General features: G+C 43.0%; 2 protein-coding genes across 3 annotated transcripts; both read left to right on the top strand.

Annotated features, from left to right (window-relative positions):
• Positions 1-5,495: 5,495 nt before the first annotated feature.
• LOC126556938 (calcium/calmodulin-dependent protein kinase kinase 2) lies at positions 5,496-11,979 on the top strand. Of its 2 annotated transcripts, none has more exons than XM_050212513.1 (6): positions 5,496-5,574; positions 5,651-7,355; positions 10,102-10,275; positions 10,426-10,606; positions 10,946-11,654; positions 11,737-11,979. In XM_050212513.1, the coding sequence occupies exons 2-6, from the start codon at positions 5,667-5,669 to the stop codon at positions 11,939-11,941; spliced, it is 2,958 nt and encodes a 985-aa protein (XP_050068470.1). In that variant the 5' UTR covers positions 5,496-5,574; positions 5,651-5,666; the 3' UTR covers positions 11,942-11,979. The 2 variants fall into 2 exon arrangements, with proteins under 2 accessions (XP_050068470.1, XP_050068471.1); XM_050212514.1 differs by lacking the exon at positions 5,496-5,574 and having other exon boundaries at positions 5,810-5,940; positions 7,060-7,355.
• An 8,387-nt stretch (positions 11,980-20,366) lies between these two features.
• On the top strand, positions 20,367-20,921 carry LOC126567143 (uncharacterized). The gene is made up of 2 exons (XM_050223376.1): positions 20,367-20,633; positions 20,706-20,921. The coding sequence occupies exons 1-2, from the start codon at positions 20,367-20,369 to the stop codon at positions 20,919-20,921; spliced, it is 483 nt and encodes a 160-aa protein (XP_050079333.1).
• The last annotated feature ends 541 nt before the right edge of the window (positions 20,922-21,462 follow it).

The raw sequence follows: 21,462 nt of genomic DNA, 5'->3' as shown, positions 1-21,462 counted from the left end.
ATCCTTTTATGTTCGCTTCACGTCCTGTTCGGGTCCGGTGTGTTGGTGGTAATCGTGCTGAGTGAAATTCCACACACTGCTGAACAAATTTGTCATTGCGAAATGGGATGCGTTGTAGTAGGTGAATAGGGACGAAAAAAAAGGGAACTCAATCGATAGATAGAAGATAGATAAATCCCAGCTCTTCCAGTGCTTGTTGTTGACACACATACATGGACAAGCATCAATCGCCAGTGTCGTGATCTTTTATCACACCTTTTACACAAGGTATGATTGAATTACGATTGCTATCACGTTTCGTACTGTACACGAACCTGTCCCGAACACCCGTACGACGACACCCTATCTCATTACGTATCCATGTCATGAACAGCTTCCTTTCAGCTGCTTGCTGTAAAACAAAAAGTTTTCTTATCCTACAAACCGTTCCGTAAACATTTTCCCACCCACTCACACTTCGGTCCTCGCGAACACGAAGGGGCAGTAGTATGCGAGGGGATATCCTGTTCCCGGATCAGGCAATATGGTGTTCGCCCCATCCTCGGCTTCATTTTCTTTGGTGAACTTTTTCCCTTTGAACTCACGCCACCCCGGGGTCGGGGTGTGTATGCAGTTCGGTTCGGAAAGTTCAGCCACTTACGCCCCTGCAGGCCAACAACGATCAGCAAACGCAACCTGTGAAACCCGATGATGCTTCCTGTTCCTCCCATTTTCAGGCCCGTCGTTGAGCGGTCGGTAGCGAGCGAAAAACACTGTCAGCAGCAATGGGTAGGTGCCCGAGTGTAAGGGATTTGTGTGTCTGCTTTGATCCGTCGGGGCCACCTCCCCGAGGCTCAAGTTGCCCCCGAGGTGCGTTATTTGCTTTCGTGCTCTTTTGCCATCGACGTTGGATGTTGGTTCTGCTGCTTACTCGAAATTACCTTCTGTTCGCTAAATCACCTCACATAAAAGGCTGCGTTTTGTATTGGTACAGTAAACACGCATGCACACACACCTGTTGACGAGTCGCTAAGCGAGTGAAAGATTGGCACAAGATTTCTGTAGAAGGACATGCTTAATCCTATAATCGTCATTTCGCTTTTTCGCTAATGGTCACACGATCGTATCAGATAAGCTTACAGTCATGAGGTTACACTGGCTCAAGTCAGTGAGTATGAACAGTTCAGCGTATTTTTATTTGAGCTATTTACACTATTGAGCCACTAAAAGAACGACAAGACAAGACCCAGGCAGGAACATTCGTCAATAACATGTAGCAAAAAAGAAGAGGAAAATCGGTGTTTGGCTTGCTAATGACGCAGACAAATAGCAATCGAAAGACATTAATTAGATCCTGCTGGCGTAGCAAATTCACAATTTTACGACAATTCACCGCTCGTGTGGCACTCTGGCACTTTCCTCTGGGCTGACTGAAGCAAAGCATTCCAATTCCAACTGTTGGTGTTTCCAATTCGCATCCGTGGCGTAAATGTTTTAGCGTTAAAAAAAAAAAACTCCCCCCACGTTCCACGCTTCCTCCGCCAACCAACGATTCTGCCGAATCGGACGACGTTTGCTCTCGATTCATGCGCTTTCCTAATGAATTCAATTAGAATGGTTCGCTATAAAAGCTAATGCGCACCGCTTCCGAGATTGTGCGCTTCCCCACAGCTGGCTTTGCATTATTGGCGAGGCGAGGCTGCTTTGCAAAGGTGGAACTGGAAAGGAAATGGAAATCGGAAAAGATTTCCGATCTCGTGTGCGTACGTAAATGTTTGAGTCGATCTAGCCCAAATGGATGTGAAAAGTTAAAAGCAGAAACTCGATTGTACCGTAAATATAAAAGAAAAAGAAGGTCGTCAGCTGTATCGTGTGAAGGTGGTAGAATGTTTTAGTGACGTATTTTACATTTTAAATTGCTCATTTTAGTCTCAACAAACAGTTACGAAACATCCAAACAATTAGGGACTTTATCAACATTTGCCAAAGTCGACACAAACTTTCCGAACCACATTTTTTATAAAGTTTGTAATGTTTTTGTGCTTGTAATGTTTTTGTGCTTCAACCGAGCACACCCGGGATATGGTGCCCTTTCACAGCTCGGAGAAGGAAATGTCTCCCTGCAAAGAGGAAAGGAGTATACTAATTTTAAGTTTATTGTAAGCAATACGGCCAGGCCGTCCCTCATGAATAAAAAAAAAATGTTTTTGTGCTTTAAAAAATTAATATAATTGGGCTAAAAAGAAATATTACGTTCTTTTTAGCTGGAAAATAATGAACACCTTTTATTTTATTAATTTAATTTTATACTTTGCGACTGTATTAAAGCTCGACGAATCTTGTTGTTGCGGCTATGAGTAGCCAAGAAGGATCACAAGAATTATTGTAAATATGTTAAAATAGATCAGGCTTAGGTATTGATATTAGTGTAATATTTTACAGAATAGGTAAAAATAAGACTAGAAATATGAAATAAACAAAATAAATAAAAACTGTCTTAAAGTAAACCCCATCCAACCGAGTATGCCCGGGCTAAGGCAAGGAATAAGGAGGAAATGCCTTATCAATATGATTATAGAATTTGTTCAACACAAGCGGTGTTGACAATACGGCACTGGACCGTCATAATTAATTATAAATAAAAAATAAATAAATAAAAGTGAACCCCAGCCAGGCAATAAGTGGAAGAGCGATCCGAAACGTACTGAGCTTTCGAAACACTAGTAAAAGGTACATAAGCTTTTGGTAAATGCTGATGATGTGATTATAAATTCGTCATCTCTCGAGAGTTGTTAAGATCAGCCAGCACTAGAAGTTAGTAATCCTTGTTTCAGCAATGATAAAAACTATCGATGAAAATTTAGTTTCGAACCTATTAGATTCGGTCCGTTATTTCAATGTAACGATCGAACCTAGGTGCAAACAAAATCGCAAATAAGGGTTTGGAAGGAAGGTTTTCCACCTTTATTTTTTCTGTCCATTTGAATGTTCAAACGTGCCCTCCAATTTCTTTTTTTTTTCTTGTATAAAGCTTCATTTTATTACAACGAAAGCAACGCTCAAATTAGCAAAGCAGTGTCTATGTGGTTTTTATGCAACTCGTGGAAAAGTTAGTTTTTTGCAACTTGCGGTCCTCTATAAGGAATTCAAGCTCCTAATCCATGGTATTGTTGTGCCGATGAGAAGACTTACTTACTTACTTATCATGCGCTACAACCGCTTTGCAGTCTTGGCCTGCCGTAGCAGAATCCGGAACCACTCACGGTCCCGCGCTGTCGTCCGCCAATCCGTTATCCCGGCCTTGATGGCGAGTGATTCCACGCCATCCTCCCAACTCAAGCTATGCCTACCACGCCTCCTCTGCCCGTGTGGACGGCATAAAAAGACTTTCTGGGAGCTGGGTCATCCGGTGCCATGCGTATAACATGGCCAGCCCATCGGAGCCTGGCGAGCCCAATTCGCTGCACGACGGTGAGGTCGTCATACAGCTCCTCCATTGTCCTTCCACATATACGGGGCCAACGATCCTTTTGAGCATCTTCCTCTCGAACGCGGCTAAGAGGGCTTCGTCTGTTTTGGACAAGGGTCGATGTCTCAGAGGCGTATGTGAGTACTGAGACTATAAAGGTACGATACAGTCCAAGCTTTGACCGTCGCGACAGGTTTTTTGAGGTGAGATGTTTCCTCTGCATTCTAACGCGCCAGCATTCTAGCGCGCAACTCCGTCTCTATGGCGTTTTCGGTGCTGACTTTTAACCCGTGATAGGTGAAGTTTTGGACGACTTCAAATTTGCGGTCACCTCCACGCAGTTCCGGATTTCTTAGTAGGGCCCGCTGATGGTGCCACCATCAATTTGGTCTTTGCCTCGTTAATCTGCAACCCCTAATCTGAGGTTTTCTGCTGCCTGCTCGATCCTTTGGTAGGCGTCTGCTACTTGGGAGAGCTACAGACCAATGATGTCTATATCATCAGCGTATGCCAAGATCTGGGTTGACTTATAGCAGATGGTCCCCGAAGTCTCGAACTCCGAGTCACGGATGGCCCGCTCTAGCGCCAAGTTGAATAGGAGACAGGCGAGCGCATCTCCCTGACGCAGGCCTTTGGTGATACCAAAGGACCCTGAGCTTTTTCCATCCACCTTCATCTGGTATGTGACGTTGGTCATGGTCATTCTAACAAGCCTGATCAGTTTGACCGGGATTCCAAAATAGCTCATGGCCTCGTAGATTTTTACCCTGGCTATGCTATCATATGCGGCCATGAAATCTATGAAGAGATGGTACGTGTTCAACTGCTGTTCAGTGCTCTTCTCCAAGATTTGCCGCATGGGTAAGATCTGGTCAGTGGTAGATTTTCCGTTACGGAATCCTCTTTGATAGTTTCTAACTATCTGTTCAACAAATGGGACAAGCTTATCCTGAAGGATTAGGAAGAATATTTTGTAGGCGGTATTCAACACCACAATACCCCTGTAGTTGTTGCAGTCCAACATATCTCCCTTCTTGTATATGGGATAGATGATACCGAGATTCCAATCACAAGGCCACGATTCGCTATCCCATACCTCAGTAACAAGTTGATGAACCTCATTTTCTAGAGAGGCACCTCCGTTATTGACCAGTTCGGCTACAATTCTGTTGGTTCCGGGTGCCTTATTGTTCTTTAACCGACGGATAGCTTTTCGTGTTTCCTCGATGTCACACGAAAAGCTCTCCGTCGATTAAAGAACAATTATACATTGGTTCTACACAACTCGGGGAAAACATTGTTTTTGCCAACTTGCGGTCCTCCATGAGGAATACAAGTTCCTGATCCATGGTATTGTTGTGCCGATGAGAAGACTAAACAGACAATTACTGCACGGCGGACACTGTGACGCTTTACATTGTTTGCTTAAGTATAGGTTTAAAGACGGCGGTCCGGTGGTGTATTCGACAGATAGGAAGATAGGTCTAAAGAATCTACTAGGGTCGTTTCGTTCCGTTCCGAATAAAATGAAACTATCCCATCATTAATAACAACGAATACACCGAGCAATGAATCCGTTGGTAGAGATCTAAAGTTAAGTTCGAAGTCTACTTTAGATATGACTGCGAATAAGCTATCGATGTAGAAACATCAAATACCACTTTAAATGTGGCAATAGCCATCGGTAAAGATATTCCTTTTAATTTTAAACCAGTGACTCCCTATTGAAGTACTTGTTGTCTGGTCCTTTCTTATGCAGAAATGGCAATTAATTGGATCGTATTGAATTTGTGTAAATTAGTTACAATGTATTTACTACTAGCAAATTTATGAATGCCTGCCGCTACATCCTTTTTCATTCGCTCTACAGCCTTGATAGGTCCTCCCTAACTCCGGTTTACCCAGACTTGAACATTTAGTCCTAGAAACAGAGAGGCTTCTTTGCCCTTTCCTTTGCCCATACATCTACCGTTATCGTACCATATTTCTAGGAAAATGGCACTAATGTAACCCATGTACCGGTTCACTTTTCCATTGCAGATACTACCCTCAAGGACATATTGGAATGATCAAGCGATTAGCTAATGTCAATGCACTCAGCAAATTGCATTCGTATCCAGATACGGGTAAGTGTGTCCATAGCGTCCGACACTGTGCAATACTACAACTGTTGTGAGTGAACCAATATCTCTTCCGAATCAGGCACGAGCCATTTGCTATGGCAAGCAGAGTACCGCACGCGAACGAAATGTCTCCAACGGTACAAACGGAAGCGGACATCGAGTTGGCAGTAGCGGTCAAAGTAGCTGAAGTAGAAGCGGACGATCGTAAGGAAGATCGCAAGCTGCCGGGTATCTGCCAGCTGTCGCACGGCCCCGGTAATAATGTTACGATAGTTATCGACGCGGAATGTCCCAATGTTGCCAACGATTGTCGAACGGGGAACAACAGTAGCAACAGCAGCAGCGGCAACCGCAACAACAACAGTGCTAGTATGAAATGTCTCAACTTTTCCACATCGTCCCCATCTGTCAAGGGTTGCATTTTGCCGACGAACGCCGTAACGGGAACGCACGGGACGCAGGACTCCACATTAGATAGTGCAAAGTGTAATCAATTCGTAAATCATAGCTTTAGCTGCAGGGAGCTGATGGGTACCAGCGGTTCCGTGGTGGTCGTCAGCGAAGGTGCTGCACCGCACCCGGAGCGGATGGAATTGGCCCGCGGATTTGCGGATGTGGTCCGTGTGTCAACGAGCGTCCCGCAGCCCGTAACTATCCGGTGTTCCGAGCAGGGCACGGCGACAGGTACTAGCTTCCACTATGCGACAGCAGCGGCCGTGGCGGCTGTAGCGATGACCGCGGCAGCAGCAGCGGCTGCCGCCGTTTCCTCCAGCAGTAGACCATCCATCCATTGTAGTTCCGCATCCGGTGACGGTATCCCTTTGCCACCACCAACACTACCCATCGGTGAACCAATGGCGCCCGCCAACAACCCTGTCGGTGATCCCGTGCTTTACCATCCCACGATAACCATCAGCGACCATAACGTTGACGCAACGACTACCACTACTACAACTAATCCTAACCGTACTAACCCGACCGTGCATGAGCGTGAGGATGTGGACCCCACTACTACCAAACCCTGTGATAAAGACCACCATCACCACCATCATGATTCTAATCCAACTACCGTTGTTATGCCTTTCGTGTCCACTAACGTGCCGCTCGATGCAGATCGATGCGACGAAACGACCAGCGTCCCATCATCCGTCGGCAACCATCAATACCATCATCCCTTCGTAACCACTACCACCACTACTACCGATGCTACCAGTGTTACCATTTCCAACGCCATGCCCATCACTAACACGGTACCGGGAAGGTGCAGCAAACCGCCGCTCCATAGCTACCAGCAGCACTACCAAAGCTATCATCACCACCAGCAGCATCAGCACGGGCCACCGTTTTCCGCCGACGTTGGTGCTGCGGGTGCTGGCGGTGGTGCAGTGCCGATGGTAGCGGGCGGTGGAACGTATCGGTCGCATAGTGCACGCTTTATGACGCAGCACATTAAAATACTTCCCAAAACTCAATCCCTCGATTTGGCAGATAATGACGACATGCTGGAAGCGTCCAATCGGTCCGAATCGCAGCTCGAGATTAGTGCCGCCGGTATCGTACCGCCCGGGCTGAAAGGGCGCGTACTGCCCAAGCTGCAAACGCTCGATCAAACGAGCCGGCCGATTTATCCGAACGTGCCGTACAGTCCGTACAACAGCCCGTACGGTAGCCCTCGCAGCGGTCGACGGCGAACGCCGTTGCGCGAATCGAGACGCGTATCGATTGAGCAGTCGGGCAGTTTTTTGCAGCTGAACCAGTACAAGCTGCTGGATCAGATCGGACAGGTAAGTTAAGGGGGAAGGATTGAAAACGATCCGGTCGGTTCAAGCAACTGCTTTTTGAAATATTGATTTTTTTTTGTTAATCGAAAACATAATTAAACGGCTTAGTAGTTCGAACTACTCGAACGATATGACGATACACTTGTGGAAATAAGTATGTGGACTATTCCTGTCCAATCCAGACAAATTATTATCTTATTATTAAACGGTGAAAGATACGGCAACCAAACAAACTGCATTGTTTTCTTTAATAAACCTTTAAGTTAAGAAACAAATATCCAATCGTTGCCTCGTCATCTTGCGACCTTTTGCCGGCACTAAAGCGGTATGTTGTTTAAAAATAATTTATTGACCTTTTTTTCTGTCAAAAGGTCGCCTATTTCATCAATTCATTTCCGACTTTGATCATGCAATTATTTACATAGTTTTTGCTCCTCAAATCGATCTAGAAAATTTTGATCTGACGGTACTGGGGCACACTTAGGTTGGTTACTTGGGATCCTCAAGATTTCCCAAACGCTCCTGTTTGGGAGTAGATAACATCACCACTTCGCCATCTTTTTGGTACTTTTTATTACTTGTGGGGCAACTATTGGGAGGCTCCTTGTACTATAAATTGCATTGGTCAAACGGGATATGACGTCCCTTTGATTGATTGTAAACCAAAGTTTCTGTTGACTGTTCCAAGGGCTTAAAATGGTCGGATAGCCAGATCTATGATTCCACTCTGTAAACTTTTCTTTCTCCCTGAAAGGCCTGAACCTGATACTAGACTGATCGTATCCTACCGACAGGAAATGTGACACAATCTTCGAATTTTTCTTATGCCTAGCTTGAGCAATACAATCTATGTCAAAGGGGACCCCAAGTTCCGTTCCCCTTGGGGTCTTCGAGGAGCTAAATCTGCCGATCTGCTAAATTATTGAAAAAATGATTGAAAATGGAATCCAAAAAATTAAAACAAATGTTTTCCAAAAAAATGCTATAAATTAAAGCGCAAATCATATCATCAAATCAATCATAATTCAGTAACACAGTAAGAGTAAAACAATAGCTAAAGAGGAGAACAAGTAATTATACCAACAAACCCAATGTTCCCTAATATTGTTGCTCTCGTCCCGGTTTCCTCGGTTTTTTAACGAGGGTCCATACATTTTTCGTCTCATCCCGAGGTTTTTTGGAACGTGACCATGTATTTTTGTTCCTGTCCCAAGATTGGTTTAACGTTCGCTTAAATTTCTATTCTTAGAGCTATGCGTTCACAGATATTTTTGTACTTCTCTCGCAATTTTTTGTCACGTTCCTATATAACAGGTTGGCTGCTAAGTCCCCGGTCTGACACATAGAATGCACCGCTAGTATTAAATGCATATTATTTTTATATAGCACCAACCTTCAAATGATTCGTGTCAAAATTTGACATCTGTATGTCAATTAGTTTGTGAGACAGAGCGTCTTTTGTCAAGCAACTTTTGGTTGCTTGACGAACGAAAAAAGAACGAAGAAGAAAAAAGTGTTGTTCCACCAAGACAACACACCGTGCCACAAGTCATTGAGAACGATGGCAAAAATTCATTAATTTTTTTGGTTGGCTTCGAATTGCTTCCCCACCCACCGTATTCTCCAGATCTGGCCCCCAGCGACTTTTTCTTGTTCTCAGACCTCAAAAGGATGCTCGCAGGGAAAAAATTTGGCTGCAATGAAGAGGTGGTCGCCGAAACTGAGGACTATTTTGAGGCAAAACCGAAGGAGTACTACCAAAATGGTATCAAAAATTGGAAGGTCGTTATAATCGTTGTATCGCTCTTGAAGGGAACTATGTTGAATAATAAAAACGAATTTTGACAAAAAAATGTGTTTTTCTTTGTTAGACCGGGCACTTATCAGCCAACCTGTTATTGTTGCTTTCCGCTACTGATTTTTTACATTTAGTTTTGGTGTACTAGAACCCACAGTGAATTTCTCGTATAAAAGTTTATGAGCATTCTGAGAAAATCTGTAAAGATGTAAATTTAGTTTGTTTGAGTATACAAATTAACTAGCCGGGAGTCGGTCATCACATGCCCGTCACCAGGGTTCAAATCCCATCAGGACCGTTCCTCCGTAGTGAGGAAGGCTAGTAAGCCAATCAATAACCGGCGTGACCTAGAAGATCGTTAGGACAAGAAAATGGAAAAAGTTTAAAAAAAACATGGTTATTATTATTATTAGAACTTCAATCTACCTCTTGATTTGAAAAAATCCCGGAGGCTGCGTAATTGCTAACTAGACTTGTTATAATTATGAGTTTTTACTACGAAACTTGAGACTCGAGAAAGAAAATTTTGAAAAGCATATGTTGACCGTGATCAGATTTATTTTTATAATTAAACTGACACACATTAATACACAGTTAACTCATAACCAATTAGTAAGATCCCTATCATTTACAAAGTTTTTGTGTCGTGAAGCCAAAAGATTATTTTATAAAGTTTATCTTCTGAAATAAAAATCAAAAGGAAACCGAAATAACCTCACTCTCTCTCTCTGTCTCTCCATTTCGACTAATTCTAATGATGTCGTAGTACATCGGTACCAATAGATAACTTTCCCAATTGTTAGTGCCCGCCGTGTGTACATTACCACTTACCAAAGATTACGCTCCGATTTCACGACAGGCAAATTAGATTTCGCCGTAATGCAGCAGAATAGCAGATTTGCACAACTTGATTACTTACTACTGGTTCGCGTTTGCTGCTTGCTTCCACAGGGTTCGTACGGTTTGGTAAAGTTAGCGTACTCGGAAGAAGACTCCACACACTACGCGATGAAAATCTTGTCCAAACGAAAGCTGCTCCGAAAGGCGGGCCTGATGCGACGTGGGCCGAAACGTGGTACGTCTCCACTGGATCGGGTGTACCGTGAGATTGCCGTGCTGAAGAAGGTAAGAAGTGTAACTTGACATCGCGAACTGACCGGTGTACCGGTTGTGGACCTGTGGACTTGTGTTTCGTCTGTGTGTGAGTGGGTTGATTCTGAATCTTGTCTCTGTGTGCTTTTTTTTTTTTTTGGTCCTGGTCATCCATTCCCATAGCTGGACCATCCGAACGTGGTGAAGCTGGTGGAAGTGCTGGACGATCCGCTGGAGGATTCGCTCTATCTAGTCTTCGAGTTGGTGCAACAGGGCGAAGTGTTGAGCATACCGACCGACACACCCCTGAGCGAGGAACGTGCCTGGAATATTTTTCGAGACGTGCTGCTGGGCGTCGAATATCGTAAGTAATGTGTTTTTCTGCCTGCGGTCTTCCTGCCCGGAATCATCGATGGTAAGATCGATGTTACCTCTAGGGTCACCGAAGCTAACCATTGACCAGTGTGTCAAGCTGGTGGGTGATTGATTCGTTTATCAGGGAGCGCGGTTGGTTGATTTTTATTTCGCTTCGGAGACACTAAATCACGCACGGAAAACAATCAACACCGAGAGTATCCGATTATCCCGCTTAATTGGAGCACCCCGTAGGGGGACTAGACCAGCGTCCGTTCTGTTTGCCTGTCTGCTCGTAAACAAGCGTTATTGGGTTTTATTGTTTGGTCGCTTTTTTTTTATGTTGCAGTCCACTATCAGCGAATCATCCACGGGGACCTGAAGCCAGCCAACTTGCTGCTTTCCGATTCTGGCAGTGTGAAGGTAGCCGATCTGGGCGTTTGCAACGAGTTTCTCGGCGAGGATGCGGCCATGAACAACGGCTCAACGGCAGGGACACCGGCATTCCGTGCGCCGGAAACGCTCCTACCCGGGCAACACTTCTACAACGGTAAGGCGGCCGACATTTGGGCGCTCGGGGCCACACTATTCTCGCTGGTGCACGGTAACGTACCGTTCATTGCCACCTCGGTTCCGGGGGTGTACGAGAAGATCAAAAACGACCCACTGGAGTATCCGGCAAATAGCAGCATCAGCGTGGAGCTACGTGATCTTATCAACCGTATGCTGGACAAGGATCCGCAGCAACGTATCACGCTGCCCCAGATTAAGGAGCACGCCTGGCTTACCAAGAACGGTAGCGTGCAGCTACCGACGGAGGAAGAAAACTGTCGGCTGGTGCAGATCAACGACGAGGATATGAACAGTGTGGTCAAGAGCATACCGAAGCTGGACACGCTAATACTCATCAAGACGATGCTGAAGAAGCACTCGTTCCAGAATCCATTCACCAAAGGCATATCGGGCCGGGCACCGCAGGCGGGTGGTTCGCGGCTCGAGCGTTTCTGTCGCTCGGGACGTTCCAACTCAGCGCCCGGAGATTATCACACCTCCGAACGGTAGGTCACGGTTTGGAAAATGCTTATCGTGCATGTGTACATGTGTTTTTGAATATGGTTAATTCTTGTTTGTTTTTTACAGCCAACCTTCCAATGAATCACTGCTTCCGTCAGTTACGGAAGGCGTGACGAGTCCGCTTGGCAGCCCGGATCCTACCACCGGCAGCCTCATCTCCGAGCTGGACAGTCTCACGCTACGGTCGGACATGTCCAATGCATCCTCCAGTACCAACAACGATACGACCACTACCACTACGGTAAAAATTATCACCACTCCGCCCGAGTAGCCGTTTGCCGTAGACAAATGTAGGCACAGTGCGCTTCGTAGCTATACGCCGGTTGGCAAACCTTTGCAACTGGCACATTTTGCATCTTCTGTACACGCTTGACACTAGAGTTTGTTACTAAAAGCAGAAAAAAAAATTGTTACTCATTAGTGCGAGTTTTACCAATTCCTCTCAAACTAACCACAAACATCTTTTCTACTTTCAATCTCTTTTCCCCTTTTTCTCTCTTTCTCTCTCTCTCTCTCTTTCTCTAACCTTTTCTATTTTACTGTTACTTTTTAACTTTGTTTTTTACTTAAATCGCACCGTTCCTGGTTCGATTTTTTGTTTGTTTTTACAATACTTCTTTCCCTATTTCTAGTCCCTACTAAGCACCTCCTACTTCGAAGTACTGCTTTAGCTTTACTTGCAATTTTTTTCCAGCTACGCCAACCGCAACAGCCGACAGCGTCATCTTCACCGTCCGCAAGATGATAAGAGGGTGATAGCAGGGGTGACAGAAGAGCGTGTCGCATTTCGTACTGATGCCAAAACGCACAGATGATACATTCCTAAGTAATACGCGCAAATTGAATTGATTAGCCAATTTGACAGCTGGTGAAAGAAACTGTCAATTTGACAACTACTTAACAAAGTTGAAGTAGTGGTAGTAGTTTACGCGGGAGTAGGCTTTGAGCTTATGGTTGTTAACCATTTTTCTAAGCCAAGCACAATTATTGGGCCAAAAGTAGAAGCAAAAGATGGCGGGAAGAATTTTGTCTTTGGGCACATTTAAAAACGGACTTTAATTAGTTTGACGTAGACGAAGAAGAAGAAAAAAAACGGAACGCCACAGGCGTGCACAAAGAAGGGAACAAACAAAACGGTTGGAGCTAGTAATATGCTGTAAAAACATACGCTGTGCAATAGGCGAAAACCCAAATGAATTTAAAAAAAAAACACACACATTCCTGTTGGGCTTAGTTTTGTTTAGTGAGGGGATTGGGATAGTTAATTACTTTTAAGATCCAGTTCATATTTTGCTGTAAACAGCACAAGTCAGACCAGAGTTACTACTACGTATATTATGCTAATGTGTGCATGTACCCCGTCCTGCGTACTACCACACATAGCACTTTACTTGCTTCTCACAAATGATGCATTATAGGGACAGTGTTGATACGGTTCCCGTGGATGATATTGTTCGCACTAGAAGAAGCTGTGTCTAGAGGATTGTTTTAATACGTCTAGAAGATTTCTTTAAAACCCGTTTACCGTCTACTATCTACTATTTACTTACATAAAGATGTTACTGAAAGCATTTGAAGACCACGCACCGCTCCATGCATCGTAGAACGTGTGAGATGTCTTACATTCAGAATTGAATACGCTTTAATATGGTAAGAGAGAGGAATCTCATCACGAGATTACTGTGCGTTCGAGTCAAGCTACAAGCACAGGTGGATATGTTTTGTTAATAGTAAATCTCAATCGGACGTGTGAAGCGTTTTCGATTTGTTACACGCGCAAAGGAGAAGGGAAACGAAAAAGGGAAAAACCACATTACACCAACCGCTCTCTGCGAGGAATTAGCGATTTTTACAAAGTTGGAACCGTACTGTAGCGAATTTAGCAACAGCTTCGTGGGTGGCCTGGGTAAGTTTGAGATGTTCGGAACACGAAAACCGATGCAAACCCCTCAAACAAAAACAGATACGCTGACGAGGCCCGCGAAGATCGATACCTAGCTTTGACAGTTAAATGATAGATCTGACCAATGCATTAACTCGTAGCGGAGCTAGTTAAGACGATAGCAATTTTAATTACACAATTCAGACGAGTTTCCTCCAAAGACACGGGTTTTAGTGTTAATACTTTAGATTTTTCTCTGTTCTTTTAGTTTTGTGTATGTGTTAATCAATGTGTTTGTTGAGGGCGGACGCGAGATCATCGAGTCGAAACACACGATCAGTTAGCGCGAATGTGAAATCTGACTGAAGCGTGGTGTGTCCAGAGCAATACAGTAGCAGTGTAGCAAAACTAGGACCGTTAGAGCGAATAATAGGGTAAGCTGTCAGAAAACAATTTTAGCGCACAAAAATGCCAACTTATCACAGCTAAGACGCGCGACGCTATCACGTGGTACACTTTTCCCACTAGATCGCCACTACTACTCGGAAGTTTAACTTCTTTTTTCCTTTTCTCTCTCTCAATTAAGTAGATGCCCTTTTCGGCGGTAGATTACTGTTTCAACTATTACCTCTTAAATCGATTCCATTACCGTTTCTTCTTGCTATTTCTTCTCTGTATGGTATATACCGGTTAATGCTACAAAAACACACACACACACAATAACCATTCCCCGCCATGCGGCCCCGGAAAGTGATTATAAATACAACGAGAAAAACAATTTGCCTGATTTTGGTTTCTAATTGAGGTAAAGTTTTTTAAAGATCAACAAAACAACAATGTTAGAGGCTGAAAGTGGAAAAGCGTTTTTTTCTTAGAAACCGTTGATGCCATCAATCGTACACTGCACGAGGACGACGGCAAGCTTTTAGTACGGAATGCAATGCAATTAATGAGAACAGTTATTCGCATTCGCATTGATAAACTAGAGTCAGTGTACCTTTCTGGCAAGGGAGGAAAAATGCGTGCGTGAGCAAAAGATTGATAATTGTTTGATAAAATTTTATCGTATCCGAATGATGAATGAAAGTGGCGTTTACAAATTGTTTGTAAAAGAAGAAGAAATAAATTTAAAACAAAAACTGGTAACGTATAGCAATTGTTTAGCAAACCCAAAACCTTTGCATTGGATATGATATTTTTCTCCATCTCGGGCAACACACAATATTGTTACGGATAAATGCTAAGACAGCCCCTAAATATTAGTACCCAAAAGCAGTGTGGCGCAAACGAGAAAATAAATGGCAATTTTATATCGCTCTTTTAAACGACTCACCTATTAACTATTGAAGCATATCATTAACACGAGCTACGAAAGCTATGAAAGTTACAGAAAAACACACACACACACATGTACACATTAACAACGTGGCAAACCGAAATACATAAAGAAAATACGCTAAAGGTGCAGCATAAGCCCTTAGGACAAGAAAAAAGCTCATAATTAAAAAGAAGATCGTTCGGTACAACCTCCACTGGTGATAAAGCATGCAATGCAATGATTCTTACAATATTCACACGCATTTACACATGCGCAGACAACACATAAAACATTTACAGAACATTATAACAAACAAATACATACATACAGTGCTTGAAACGGATATCCGGACATGTTGAAATCGTTTAATCGCCTTTGGAGAACGATTTGCTTAACTTAGGAGCGGACAGTTACAATTTTAGGAGTGGGGAAGAGTCAAATCCCATCCGGACAGCTCTCTCGTTGTAAGGACTGACGATCCAACTATGTGGTATCAAGTCTAGTAAGCCATTCGAGTCTAGTAAGCCATTCGAGTCTAGTAAGCCATGAAGAATAAAAAGGACTGGATATTAGGACTCTGGTTTGACTAGGTCTGAGGAAACAGGTCCAGTGGTGAGTCAAAAGAGGCGGCGATCATCAGACGGCAGGACCCGGGGTTCAAATCCAATTCTAGCCCACGATCTTGTCATCCAAAACCTCCGTTAACCGTTAAAAAAGCGAGTCGTGGGAACTGGAGCTGTGGGCTCGGAACCGTAGGTGCGAATTCAGTTCCGGAACCAGTTCCATCTATTTCTGGACCCGGTTCCAGCACCGGACACACTACTGGACAATTTTTACCCACCAATTTGTGGTTGGAATTACAAATTTCTTTCATTTCTTCAAACGATAATCAACCATAAGTAACCCAAATACACAAAAGAGTGGATAAAGAATGATTTTTGCAAAATAAATTGATAATCATCGGAATGTTATTGGTTACAAATTTGTGAATAGATTTTCGAATATTTTTTTCTTCAAATTTGAAGATGCAAGTTTGCTGCAGTTTCGAAGCAAAAAATAAAGATTGCTTATTGTCCTTTCCCTAGGTTAAGAAAATCATCTTCAAAGTTTGCCCGGATAACTGTACGGCACTGTACCTACAAAAGCTAAAAATAAGCTAAACTATCTTAAGAGCTCGGTAAACAGGCTCGATAAAAATTTTATATAAATCTTTTCCTATTGCAAGAAGCATATGTAAGAAAATTAATGGCACAATAACAGAAAAAAAACTATGCCAAAACAGAAACAAAAGTCATCTAATATATATATAATATATGAATGCACACCGTTTCCAGACAATTATTAAACTTATTGACTAATATGCCTCTTGTCTCGTCGTGTTTTTCTTAGATAATGTGCGACACGTGCGTCGCTGCGGAGCAAAATTTTAACACAGCTAGTGGGACATTCGTGAAACGCTTTCGAAACATTTGACAATTCGACTACCTTTGCTAAGAAAAAACCACTCAGCGCCGGTAAGAGTACTATATGATGCACAGATAACAACACACATTTTTATATACTACTGCACCCTCTTATAACTCTCTAAACGTAATTGATTCGCACACGCTCAAGCAAATATAATAGCGCACTCTTTGACAAAGCTCTATTTTTCCACTTTACTCAGAGATTTGAACGAAGATTTAGCGGTTAAGAGAGAGAGAGAGAGAGAGAGAGAGAGAGAGAGAGAGAGAAAAACATATTGTTCTAAGCTCGTCAGTTTAATGATGATGAAAAATAAATAGCAATAGCAACATTCCCCGGCATAGGCGGAAACAGCAGCAGCAGCATTTTCCCTGTCCTTGTTAAGTGCAATGTAGATGGTCGAATGGTCTGGAGTGTGTATGTGGGTCGAAATAATGCTCCGTTTCTTATGCGTTTTAACCAGACAATCACGTCGCGGATTACGGTTTTGTGCAGTGCAGTTTGTTTTCCAAACATTTCCGTTGCTGCTGCAGATACTAAACGATGTTTGGTTATGGTTTAGTGTCGTTTTAAAACAAGTAAATGCAATATGCAAAGCGAACAGGTTAAGGTCAAGCAACGCAAGACACGGAAATGCGACCGATTCAAGTCCTAGTCACATGGCGTACTCACGCACTTTACTATGCACCGTTTATTTTTTGAGCATCGATCCATTTGGCAATACATAGACACTTCTTCCGACGAGTATGTGGGACGAGTATCACCCTCTCCCACTCCCCCTTTCCGCTTTAATGCCGTTTAGCAAGAGACAGGAGAACAATGAGTATGGAAAAAAGATGATAAATTTACAATTTAATATCGCTCTCGCGTGTAGAACCTACAAAAAAAAAAAAAAAACACAGCAGAACCAACTTCCCTAATTCCTAGCTAAGTACTAAAATAAAAGCAAAACAAAAAAAAAGGAGAGATATACAATCGATCATGCAAGAACATGATATATACATATATTAGATTCTACAAAGCCTGACATGTGTTAAGATTGATCCAAATAAAAATCATACGTTTTTTTCTATTTTAATCTATTATCCGTTGTTTCATGTACGTTTAAAGATTTCCTAAAAAAATATGTTAGGGTTTGTAAAATATCCGAAAAGCATCTTGCGGGACAAGTAAACGGGTGAGTAGATAAGTATTAGTCCTTCCCACGATCAAAGGATTTTTTTGACAAAATCAATTGTCATTAGCAGCAGTAATTAGAAGCTGTTTGTCATTAGCCTCAAAATAGGTCTCAGGTCAGCCAGCATCCCTTGCTGGTTTGAGTATTTGAGTGATAAACTTGTCTTCTTCGATCTCTCGCTGGCCTTGTACCGAGCTGATCGATCTCTGGTCGACAATAATCTCCTTGGGATTCGATGCTCGGTTAGTTGATCTTTTGAGTTCGATTGGCGAATAACCATTTTCACGTCTAGCTCGTAAATGGTCAGCTTTCCTCTGCTTTTCCTATTCGTAGCTCTGTAAAACAAGATGACCCTCTGTAGATGCATCTTTTTTCATGTACCTCCATCCCCTCGCAACTCCCTCGCATCCGCGTTGAACTAAACCTTCGAATTCCAGCCATCAAAGCGACTGCACTATTGTGCAACCGTTACGTCACACAAAATGACAGCTTAAGCTTCAGCTCACGGTTCGTCACCAAACCAATCGAGAGTGCCAACATACCATCAAGCTAACCATGTCTGAAAATTGTGGTGTGGTGGGTGCCCTCCGGTACTATTCCGTGATTGTGAAACACAATCCCCTTAAAGCTATCAGGTCCGGCTACTTATGGCCATATGTCCCATACCTGTAAACAGAAATATATCATGTGGCGCAGATCGCTACAGGACAGCTCTAACCGGTACGTCGCAGCACTGCTCGGAAAATTCACTTTGTGCCCAAGAGTATTGCCAGCGTGGCTAGCCCGCAACTAGCTGTGAAGAACAGAGCGTTCCTGTTCTAAGAGACAACGCAACGCGTATAAAATTCTCACAAATGTTCTCAAACTGTATCATTCACATCGGTCCTGGCGAAACTACATCATTTGGGCGACCACGGACGTTTTGCATCGGCTGTGTCGCTACGGCCACATTTAAACTTACAATGCCAATTCTTAATGTTTGTTGGTGGGTTTTCAGAGCCCGGATAAGACTTATTTTGCTATCATTTGGTTTGAACAGTGTTTTTACCCGTCAAATATCAAAGATCAGCCCAAATCCAGATTTGTTTTTATCCATGCTTCGCAGCTTTATTTGTTGGATGATGTCAATCTACTATCCTTCTAAAGATACGGGGTAAATCATCCTTCTAGGACTGTGTCTCGAGACTATAAACACATAAGTTTGTATTACGTAGTACTGCCTCCTCGGAAGGTCCTCGAGCTATCCTCCATCAAGTCTTAGGTGGTCCTCGCTAGCGCTGTGTTGAGCTGATAACAACTGAGCTGGTGCTTGCCTCTACTGGCAATAAGGGCAGCAAAAGCCCATATTGCTTGCACAGCACTTGAAATTAGAGTTGTTAATGTTACTACTTTCATGTGAAGTTGAGCGTACTTATTCGTTCTTCTAGATGAACTGAACGATCGGTACAGGTTTTACGTTCATTTTCCGAAGCACCGGGGGAAGCGTTCCATCCACATGGACAGAAGAGGCGTAAATTGAGGTGAAATGATAGTGCGGCATCCTAAGACGAAAACCGACGAAACCGTCAGGAACCGTTAACCAAGAACCAGCCAGCCCACCACCAACCCTGAAGTTAATATGTATGCCGGAGTTACGCTACGATGCCCTGTAACCAGGCCACATACAGTGTTTGAAACGGATATCCGGACATGTTGAAATTTAATCGCCTTTGGAGAATGATTTGCTTAACTTAGGAGCAGACAGTTACAATTAGGAGTGGGGAAACGGATCCGGAGGTAAATGCGACAAAGGCACCGATCTTTACACGCCAGGAACGGGAGTCAAATAGTCAATTCAATAGTGATTTCAAAATTGAAGTTTTTTGCCTATATTGGACGTGCTGTTCGCTCGTAGTTCGTTCGATCATTTGATGAAACTGAACGAACTGTAAAGTTACCGTACTTTAGACCCAACTAGAAATTTGAATGCTTGCACGACATGGTTCAGTGCCTCCAATCCCTATTTAATATAACAGTAAATTAAGCAAATCTCAACAATATAGTAGGATTGGCTTCCAATCTCGAATAGACGACCCGTTTTACTACGAATGTACGTTTAGGACTCGTCAGCGGTAAGTCATTCGAAACACAGAAAGCTACCCTCCATTAATACTGGTAAAATAGAGAGCTAATGAAAACCAATTATAATTGAGCGAAACAATAATCATAATTATTCCAATATTGTTAAGTTTATACTCTTGGATATTTTGGAGCAAACTATACTGAGGAGAATCCCAGAGGCAGACGTGGAGTCTGGTCAAACTAACTACAAAATTATTATTATCATTAACAGCAACAGAATCGCTCATTTGGACCATGTAAAATATAATTTTTTTTACTAATCTTGTCAAATTTGTGTTACATGATTAATCTTGCCCAGTTTGTGTGAGATTACACGCCATCTGCCACAACGTACACTTCAACTTTTGCCATCTTTGATGACTCATATCAGTCGTATAGATATCAGTCGTCTAGACGTCGGCAGAAAAGTAACGGACGTGTAACTCTATTTTGGTCTATTATGGTTTCGCATTTTGGTTGCATTAGTCCTTACCTGTATGCAATAACAATGACCTATATTCTCCCCGATAAAACACAAATACCATCTAAAACGAATGCAATTTTTTGATAAGATATATCGTACCCAAACTTTGCACATATCTTATCACGACCAAATGCATTGAACTTGCAGCAAATGATTTTCTAGCCGTCGACTTTGGCTGATGTCGAAACAAAGGTAGGTGCAGCAGCAGCAGTCTGCCAAATCTATTCGACACGGTAGGGCCGTTGGAGAGTGATAACATAATAATTTCGCTATGATCGAACATCCGGAATCGATCCCGTTGCAGCAAGCAACTGTGTCAGTTAGAAGAATAGTTGAGCAGGAAAAAGATAACGACAGAGAGGATAGTAGCAAGACCAACGATCGTACACCATCGATCGATGTGCACAACATTGCTGGACTAATAACGATTCTCACCGTTAACATTCATCAGCTTGAGTCGTTGCTGCAAGTGGGACCGGATTTAGGTTTAAAGTTCTGGCTAAACATCATCCTCGTTTCCATTTCTATAGTGTGTGTGGTAAGTTTACCCATTTTCTAGGCACTTTGTTGGATGGTTGGATTAAAAATGTTAACCGCTTTCTACCAACAGTACCCACTGCTAGTGTTGCGTATGCTACAAGGTGAAGGCTACAAACCTTCACCTCGACGTTACTGGGTCAGCTTTGTGTTGATGGTGATCATTTTCACGATCAACTTAACGCTACAAATATTTAACGATTTGGATGCACAGTGTACGGTGCTCCTTAATCAAGCATTACCACCGACTCCACCCAGTCCATATACATCGACGAATTGTTCCGTGTAAATAATTTTGAACGTAATGGAGCAAGTTCAAGTAAGAAAGCAATATCATTATTATTAAACACATCTTTATCGTTATTAAACTACCTCTTTGATGCGTTCTATCCTCAGCCACACCGCAACCGACGAAGACCAGTTGATCCGTGCTACATTCTTGTGCTTGCTATTATTTTGACGGCAAATGTCGTGCAGATCCTGACATACGTTCGAGCATATAACATCACCAGCACCGAGCCGATCGATCCCATGGTTCGTGTGTTATTTTACAGTGCTGTACTAGCTCTTTTTGTCGTGGGACTTCTACTAGTGACCAATGTAATGTGGTTTGTGATTCAAATATGCCCAAAATTCAAGCAACGAATTGGAACGGGAACACTTCGCACTTCGCACTCTGTCCTGCTTAAAGTAATGCACGGGATAAATGCAAGTTTCGCAATCCAATTGACGTTATTCTCGATTAATCTGGTGCTACAAATTTTTGGAGAAATTTCCTTATTTTGTGATATTTCCAAAGAGCATACAACGAGGCTTATGAAGCAAGGAGA

Source organism: Anopheles maculipalpis, chromosome 2RL (assembly GCF_943734695.1).
Source record: "Anopheles maculipalpis chromosome 2RL, idAnoMacuDA_375_x, whole genome shotgun sequence".
NCBI classification, from domain to species: Eukaryota; Metazoa; Arthropoda; class Insecta; order Diptera; family Culicidae; genus Anopheles; species Anopheles maculipalpis.
This window is presented reverse-complemented; position numbering and strand designations above follow the sequence as displayed.

What these genes read in the sequence shown, in the direction of transcription:
- LOC126556938 (XM_050212513.1), top strand. Translation starts at nt 5,667, where the DNA reads ATGGCAAGCAGAGTACCGCACGCGAACGAAATGTCTCCAACGGTACAA. An exon ending in AGATTGCCGTGCTGAAGAAG is followed by an intron (nt 10,276 to 10,425) that starts GTAAGAAGTGTA and finishes CCATTCCCATAG; the next exon opens with CTGGACCATCCGAACGTGGT. An exon ending in GATTATCACACCTCCGAACG is followed by an intron (nt 11,655 to 11,736) that starts GTAGGTCACGGT and finishes TGTTTTTTACAG; the next exon opens with CCAACCTTCCAATGAATCAC.
- LOC126567143 (XM_050223376.1), top strand. Translation starts at nt 20,367, where the DNA reads ATGATCGAACATCCGGAATCGATCCCGTTGCAGCAAGCAACTGTGTCA. An exon ending in CCATTTCTATAGTGTGTGTG is followed by an intron (nt 20,634 to 20,705) that starts GTAAGTTTACCC and finishes TTCTACCAACAG; the next exon opens with TACCCACTGCTAGTGTTGCG.